The sequence below is a fragment of the Haliotis cracherodii genome, unplaced genomic scaffold (genome assembly GCF_022045235.1).
Source record: "Haliotis cracherodii isolate W230 unplaced genomic scaffold, xgHalCrac1.p SCAF_5, whole genome shotgun sequence".
In the NCBI taxonomy this organism is placed as follows: domain Eukaryota; kingdom Metazoa; phylum Mollusca; class Gastropoda; order Lepetellida; family Haliotidae; genus Haliotis; species Haliotis cracherodii.
In genome coordinates, this window is record NW_027266308.1 from 64,335,377 (window position 1) to 64,344,265 (window position 8,889).

General features: G+C 43.1%; 2 protein-coding genes across 2 annotated transcripts; both read left to right on the forward strand.

Annotated features, from left to right (window-relative positions):
* Positions 1-5,301: 5,301 nt before the first annotated feature.
* On the forward strand, positions 5,302-7,167 carry LOC139443826 (uncharacterized). The gene has a single exon (XM_071224731.1). It carries the CDS (start codon positions 5,302-5,304, stop codon positions 7,165-7,167), a length of 1,866 nt encoding a protein of 621 aa, XP_071080832.1.
* Positions 7,168-7,233: 66 nt separating this feature from the next.
* Positions 7,234-8,676, forward strand: LOC139443827 (uncharacterized). The gene has a single exon (XM_071224732.1). It carries the CDS (start codon positions 7,234-7,236, stop codon positions 8,674-8,676), a length of 1,443 nt encoding a protein of 480 aa, XP_071080833.1.
* Positions 8,677-8,889: the final 213 nt, after the last annotated feature.

Sequence of the window (8,889 nt, forward strand, 5' to 3'; positions counted from 1 at the left end):
GACATTTCGGAGTATGGTTGTTCAGGATAAGGAACTATCGAGGAATGGAGGAGTACTTGGCTACTTGAAGTCATCAGAGACAAGCAGAGTGATGATTCCACCCAACTCTCATGTCACTATTAAGGGACAACTATGCCATAGCATACCATACCGTCAAGTATGTGCCCTTACACAAGCTACTCAAGACTCGGTGTTACCCAGATATCTTGATGTTGCACCTACTCTATTGACCTATGATCACACCATGCCATATGACATTGATGTACTTGTGTCAAATGTTACCACTCAAACAGCTGTTGTACGTCCTAAGGATCTATTATGTGAGCTTCAGCCTGTCTCCATAGAAGGAATGACACCAACTATGCCTTCAGATCCTGATACTTTGCTTGACCAGATAGAGTTTGACCGTGATTGACTTACTGAAGATGAGATAGATCAAGGACTTGGAGTTGTTCAGCGCTTCAGTAATATATTCTCCAAAAGTGAAGATGATCTTGGTCACTCGTCACTTGTTCAACATAGGATAGACCTCGTAGATGACACACCTTTCAAACAACGGCATCGTCATATTCCTCCTGGAATGTTTGAAGATGTAAAGCAGCACTTGAATGACCTTTTGTCTGCTGGAGTGATAAGGCCCTCACACAGCCCCTGGGCAACAAACATTGTTCTTGTTAAGCGCAAGGATGGTCGTTTACGACTTTGTGTTGATTACCGTCAGTTAAATCAGAGGACAATAAAGGACAGTTATGCATTACCCTGTATAGAAGAGCTTCTTGACAGCCTTGGTGGGATGAAATTTTACTCAGTGCTGGACATGAAAAGTTGTTACTACCAGATGGAGCTTGAGGAAGAACATATACAGCACACAGCATTTACTGTAGGCCCACTTGGGTTCTATGAGTATAACCGAATGCCTTTTGGTCTGTCCAATGCGCCCGCCACCTATCAGCGCCTCATGGAGAAGTGTTTGGAAGGTCTGCATCTCCGTATTTGTCTCATCTACCTGGATGATTTAATTATATTCTCCAATACCTATGAGGAGTATGTAGAACGCCTCAGACTAGTTTTCCAGCGTCTCCAGGAGTTTGGCCTCAAACTTGCTACTAAGAAATGCAAGTTTTTCAAACGGAAGGTCAGGTATGTGGGATATATAGTGTCAGCTGAGGGACTTGAAGCAGATCCAGACAAGATCGATAAGATCAAGAACTGGCCTGTTCCCAAGAACCCTGAGGATGTTCGTCGTTTCCTGGGTTTCGCAGGGTATTACAGGAAATTTGTACAGAACTTTTCAAGGATTGCACGTCCTTTGTCGGCCTTGATGCCCTCCACACCACAGAGGAAGAGCAATTCACGGAAGCATGTACCTCCAATTGACTGGCAGTAGGAAGAAGCACAGCAGGATTCTTTTGACGTCCTGGCTGTCAAGTCCTCCAGTTCTAGGATATCCAGACTTTTCTAAGCCCTTCGAGCTCCACACAGATGCCAGTGCTCAGGGATTAGGAGCTGTCATATACCAGGAGCAAGATGGGGTATCTAGAGTTATAGCCTACGCCAGTAGAGGACTCACACGCTCAGAACGGAACTATTCAGCTCACAAATTGGAATTTTTGTGCCTAAAGTGGAGTGTGACCGAAAAGTTCCATGACTACTTATATGGACACGAGTTTTTAGTCTTTACAGACAACAACCCACTTACGTATGTGTTAACTACTGCAAAGTTAGTTACTGCCACAGGACACAGGTGGTTGGCTGCTTTATCCATGTACAACTTAACCATCAAATACAGACCTGGAAAGTCTAATGCAGATGCAGATTCCTTGTCAAGGTTGCCAGTTTGGGAAGAAGTCAGCAGTGAAGTTGTTCACGCCATCTGTGGGAAAGTGCAGGTGTCCAACTTGGTCGAGACCATCTGTTTGTCTGTTGATGGCATGTCCCAGGATGATGTTTCTGTCATTGAGGAACAATGTCAAACTAATGCCAAGGAGTGGAGTAAGACAGCGTAGAGACCCAGACTTGTTAGACATTATTGATTCTCTTGAATCAGGACAGAGATTGGACCGCAAGATGTACAGAGATAATCCTGTTATGACTGGTCTGCTCAAGAACTACGATCATTACAAGCTTATTGAGGGTGTTCTCCTCAAAGTTACTGTGACAGCAGATGGTACTCAGGAACAGCTAGTTTTGCCTTCAAGATGTAGACTTGCTGCACTCTGTAGTTTGCATGATGACTCAGGACATCCTGGCAGAGACCGCACTTTATCTCTTTTAAGAGAGAGATTCTATTGGCCAGGCATGGCACAGGATGTTCAGAAACACCTAGAGTCCTGTGACAGATGCTTAAAGAGGAAGGCGACCACTGACAAAGCACCACTAGTTAACATCGTGACCATACAGCCACTAGAGCTGATATGCATGGACTTTTTGACTATCGAGGCATCCAAAGGAGGTCACCAGTATGTGTTCGTGGTCACCGACCACTTTACCAGGTATGCGCAGGCCTATTCATGTCGGAATACCTCAGCAAGAACAACAGCTGAACTATTCTTCAACCATTTTGTTGTACATTATGGTCTGCCACAGAGAATACATTCCGACAAGGGTGCCAACTTTGTAGGAAACCTCATGACTGAGTTGTGCCACCTTTTGCACATTGAGAAATGGTCCACTACCCCATACCACCCTATGGGTAATGGGATGTGCGAACGATTTAATAGGACTTTGTGTAACATGCTTGGTACTTCAGATCCTGAAGCTAAGAAAGACTAGAAGACACGTGTTGGGCCATTAGTACTCGCCTTTTTATCTTATGTTTGGCCGACACCCAAGGCTTCCAGTCGATGTTGCTTTTGGTCTTGACATACAGCCAAGCAAGCCAAGAACAACCTTACAGTATACAAAATCCTTGAAGGAAAGGTTGGACCAGGCCTACAAGTTAGCATCCCAAAAGGCATATCAATCTCGTAGTCAACAGAAGGATTTCTACGACAAACGTGTGAGAACTGCAGTTCTGGATGTTGGTGATAGGGTGTTAGTACGAGTTGTGGCTTTTGAAGGACGCCATAAGATCCAGGACAAATGGGAAGTTGACATTTATGTTGTGATCCATCAGCCTAACCCTGATGTACCTGTCTACACTGTCAGGAAGGAAAATGGACAAAGACGCACCAGGACCCTGCATAGAAATTTGTTACTTCCTGTGAGTTCTCTTCCACGTCAAGACGTCCCAGCCCCTAAGCCTGCTCCCAGAACTAGTGTTCCTAGACAAACAGTAGTTCCTAGAAGATCAAGAAGAATCCAAGGACAAGACCCAGATTCTGATGAAGATGAGGATGATGACTTCATAGTTGTTTCCACTCCATCACAGCCGTCAGTGTCAACTTCAAGTGATCAGGATGTGGAAGAGCCTGCAGATTCTGTTCAGGAACAGGATCAAGAGTCCGATGTGGATCAGGCTGAGGATCAGTCATCAGAATCTGCAACCTCAGACACAGCTTCTGTACCAGAGGACGTCACTCCTGCAGTTCAAGACCAGGATCTAGAACCGATTAGAGGGTGTGACAACTCAGTTCCCCAGGTAGCTCCTAGACCAGTACCAGCTCCTAGACGCTCTACCCGAGAATGGAGAAAGCCTCAGTGGATTCAATCTGGAGATTACGTAATGTCTGCTATCACTGATGTTCCAGAGGACTGGAGAAGTCGAGCTGATTACCTGCTTTCACTGATAGGTACAGGAGTTGTAAATGACGTCACAGCCAAGAGTATGCTTTTGTCCCTTATTTCCGGTCATGACAAATGATGAGGACATCATTTTGCCAAGGGGAGGAAGTATGTAGTAGGTGTTAATTCTGCAGCTTGTAAATATGTATGTATTTTTAGTGTAGATAAGGTATTATGTCTTTTCTATTTCAGCTCGTTGATTCAACAGAGGGTTGTGTCATTTCCTGGTTTCTATCTATCAATAGTTGTGTCCTTATCAGTATTTGCTACTGATAACTTTCTACTGGGTCAAAGGTCAATGGTCCAGTCTATTTTACTTCCAAGGGTGTTTTGTTCTATTGTTTGCTCGTCATTAGGTTTACCTGTTGTTACCCAATTAGTATACCTTTCAATTCAAATCCCTTTCTCACCTGCCATTGCTAATCTAATGCTGCACACACCCACCTGCACTGCACACCAATAGATTGAGCATCAAGTTATCAAGTTTCATGTGACTGTCGAATGAGATGACTGGCAGAAGGCATGTTACACTCTCGTGTCACACACAGGGAGTGTCTTCTATATGCCTTGCTGAATAAACAGAATTTTCTCACAACCCCGTGGACTGTAATCTCTTGACTAAGGATTACACATAAGGTCTACAACATTAAAGTTGCTCTTACAAGCAAAATGAAAAAGATTAGAGACTTGATGAACTCTGAGAATGTTGGTGAAGTTGAATCTACATTCAGAATCATAAAGCACACTTTAAATAAATTATGGATTAAGAACACTGAATTGCTTGAATCTGTGGTAAATAATCCAGATGAGATTGTTGATGCTAAAAGATATGTGGCTGAAGTTCAGGCCAATTATGATGAGCTGAAAAATGATGTGAAAGTTTGGTTGGATACACAAGTAGGAAAGCTAGATGACATTCAACCAGGTGATTCTGTAAGCCAAACAGGTAAAAGTTCTGTGTTAACTTCAAGTTCCAAAATGAAACTGAAAGCCAAGAAGGCTGCTTTACTAGCGAAAGCTGATATGTTAGAGAGACAACAATCACACAAGAGACAACAAGCTGAGATACAGCTAGCACAAGAGAAACTAGAACTAGAGTGTGAAATACATGCAACAGAGGCTGAATAAAAGGTATATGAAAATTTTGAAGCTGAACTGACTCAAGGGTCACATATTCACAAGCGAGAAGGGCCTCTAAAGGGATTTCAGAATAAGACTTTTGACCAAAGACATACATCTCTTAATCCATTAGCTGGAACATGGATTAACAAAGCTCCAGCAGATAATATGCATCATAGCTCGGGTATATCAGGACATGTGCACACCAATGATGAAAACTTTCAGTCACATCAGTCCGACTCAAATGTCTGGCTTATGCAACAGAAGATGCTAGAGGTAGTGCAGTTACCAAAAAGTGAGTTGATCAAATTCGATGGTGACCCATTGAGATACTGGATGTTCATAAGGTCATTTGAAACCAATGTTGCTCAAACATCAGTTAGTAGTGGTGCAAAGCTGAATCGATTGCTGAACTATTGTACAGGCAAGGCTTTGTCAGTGATTGAATTCTGTTCAGTCATGGATCCTGATGAAGGATATATGGAAGCCCTGAGCCTTCTGAAGACACGATTCGGACGTCAGCATGTGATAGCAAATGCGTGGGTGAAGAAGATTAGCGAAGGTCCATGGTTGCGCCCTACTGACGTTGAAGGCTTGCGTAACTATGCAGATGATCTCAGGAGTGGTATGCTGACACTAAAGGCAATGGGCAAAGTGAATGAAGTGGACAATCAGATACGCATGGTGAAGATTGTGTCAAGGTTACCAACCTATCTCCAAGGAAGATGGAGGAGGAAGGCAGTTGAACACCTGGAAGCAACAGGTGACTATCCTGGTATAGGACAGCTAGTCGACTTTGTGCTGCGAGCTGCCGAAGAAGCAAATGATCCCATATTTGGAGTAGTATCTGGAAACAGACTAAAGGATGATACAACACAGAATAGACCAAGATCTTTTGAGAAGAAAGGTGTCAACTACAGTGTGCAAACAAGTGTGTACAATAAACACTCTTCAGATTCATTTTCAGGTTTTCCAATACCAAATTGTCCATTGTGCAGTGGAGAACATGCACTCTTCATGTGTGGGAAGTTCAGGGACCTGAAACCTGAGAAGAGACATGAGTTTGTTGTTGAAAAGAGACTATGCTTCAACTGTTTTTCGAATAACCACCTGTCAAGAGACTGTCATAAGCCCAGCAAGTGTCAGGTGCAGGGTTGTATGAGAAAGCATTCAAGATTGATACATCTCCTGGCGAAACCAGAAACTGATGTTCATCAAACATATCTAAAGGAGAGAAACCTGAGCTCGACAGTGCCTAAACAAGATAAACCATTAGGGGTTGAAAGTTCTGCGTGCAATGTTGTAACTCAAGGACCAAGGGTAGCTCTTCCTGTGGTAAGACTCCAAGTCTCGGTGAAGACTGGTAACAGAAAGATATGGACATATGCTCTGCTTGACAGTGGAAGCACAAACTCATTCTGCTCCAATGAACTATTTGATGAACTTGGTGTAGATGTTTCTGAAACATCACTATTGTTGACTACACTGGAGAAAGTGAATAGCACAACGAGTACAAGGGTAGGATCACTATTGATAACGGATGCAGGGAACAGGACAACCATAGAACTTTCACACGTATTTGGGACCTCAAATCTGTCCATTTGTGCATGTGATTCTGTCAAACAGCAGAACGTTGATGAGTGGCAGCATTTGAAGGGTATGGACTTTCCTAAAGTGGATAGAGTGCATGTGGGTCTCATCATTGGTCAAGATGTTCCAGTGGCGCTGACACCTATTGATGTGCGAAAGGGAAATGACAATGAACCTTATGCCGTGAAAACAGTGCTGGGTTGGGTTCTGAATGGACCATTGAGAGTTGTCAGAAATGGTGAAGTCATCTCACATTTTGTCGATATTGATCAAAGACTTGATGCGCAAGTTGAAAGATTCTGGAAAATAGAAAGGTGTGAATCATTGTCAAACAGCACATGTGAAATGTCGCAGGATGACAAAAGGACAATTGAGATATGGGATGAGTCTGCAGAAGTTGTAGATGGTCACTATGAAATAAAAAATCCATTCAGGAGCAGGCCTCCGAATGTAGAGAATAACTACATTGTTGCCGAGAGTCGTCTTGAATCACTTGGTAAACGCTTGTCAAAGGATGACAAGTTGTTTGAAAAGTATCAGTCGGGAATCAAGGAATTGATCGACAAAGGCTATGCTGAAAAGGTAAAGGAACAGGATATCAACAAGCCAGGTAAAGGTGTATGGTATATTCCTCATCACGCAGTTATCAACAAACGTAAACCAGACAAGTTACGAGTTGTTTTTGATTGTGCTGCAAAGTATTGTGGAACTAGTCTGAATGATCAAGTCTACTAGGGCCCAGACCTTACGAACAAGTTGATAGGAGTGTTGTTGCGATTCCGTGAAGGTCCCATAGGTATTATGGGGGACATAGAAGGAATGTTCCATCAGGTGAAAGTACCAGAAGGTGATCGAGACTATCTAGGATTTCTGTGGTTCTCAGAAGGGGGAAACAATCAACCAGAAGTCTACCGCATGACTGTGCACTTATTTGGAGGGGTGTGGAGCCCAAGTTGTACGAGTTATGCACTTAGACGCACTGCAGAGGATAATAGTGCAACTTATGAACCTGAGGTTGTGCAGACTGTTCTTGAAAACTTCTACGTAGATGACTGTCTCAAGTCATTAATGTCAGAAATTGAAACAATTGAACACGTTCAAAATGTGTGTTCACTTGGATCACATGGCGGATTCAAGTTGAACAAGTGGATCAGCAACAGCAGAGAAGTGCTTCGATCCATTCCTGAAGAACAGACAGCAAAGGGGGTTAAAGGAGTTGACCATATTGGAGGTACATTACCTAAAGAAAGAGCTCTAGGGGTTCTTTGGGACACCGAGAACGACGTCTTTGGTTTCAGAATTACAATAAAGAATAAACCAGACACAAGAAGAGGATTAATGAGTGTGATTGAGTCGGTGTATGACCCATTGGGATTTGTTAGTCCATACATTCTGCAAGCAAAGAAGGTATTCCAAAGTGAAACAAGACTGCACAAAGGCTGGGATGAACTGTTGAATCAAACAAACAGTGTGAAATGGACAAAGTGGGTAGAAGACTTGCCCAAACTGGAGAACTTTAAGTTGTCCCGATGTGTGATCACTCAAGCATCAGAAGATGGAAGCTATGAACTTAATCACTTCTCAGATGCTTCGTGTGAGGAATATGGTGCAGTATCCTACCTAAGAGTGGTAAAAAACGATGGGCCAGTTCAATGTTTTTTACTCATTAGCAAGTCCAGGCTGGCACCACTGAAGCAAATAACCATACCGCGTTTGGAACTATCAGCTGCAGTCATTTCAGTAAAGCTGGACGTGATGCTTCGTCAGGAGCTGAAAATGGAAATTAGTAGATCAGTATTTTGGACAGACAGTACAATTGTGATACAGTATATCAGGAATGAAAACAAACGCTTTCATGTCTTCATAGCAAACAGGATAGCTCTTATCCATGAGAGTTCAGAGCCAAACCAATGGAGACATGTGGGCAGTACAGAGACACCTGCTGATGACGTGTCACGGGGACTGGATGCAGACAAAATGGTGTCCTCTGACAGATGGAAACATGGTCCTAAGTTTCTGTTTCAAGCAGAGTCTGAATGGCCCACAAGTACCAATCTCAGTCTAGAAATACCTGATGGTGACAAGGAAGTGAAGAAAGCTACAACAACTTACACAACTGTGACGAATGGCTGTAGAGATCTGTTGTTTGACTTGTTTGAAAAATACTCCATGTGGCACAGCCTAAAACGAGCTGTAGCATGGATCCTGAGATTAAAAGGAATTCTCTATAATAGGACTCACTAGAAAACTCAATCTAAAATGCTGGATAGTGTGCTCAGTGTATTGGAGCTGAAGAATGCTGAGACTGCGATAGTTCAAGTTCAAGGCACTTGAAGCTGGGAAGCCATTTGCAAGAAGTAGTACCATTTATCGACTGGAACCAATGTTTAGTCCAATGGGTGTCCTGTGTGTTGGTGGAAGGCTGCAAGCAGCACCTGTACCTGTTGAGAGCAAGCA

Coding starts and splice junctions, on each gene's coding strand:
- LOC139443826 (XM_071224731.1), top strand. CDS start 5,302: ATGGATCCTGATGAAGGATATATGGAAGCCCTGAGCCTTCTGAAGACA.
- LOC139443827 (XM_071224732.1), top strand. CDS start 7,234: ATGGGGGACATAGAAGGAATGTTCCATCAGGTGAAAGTACCAGAAGGT.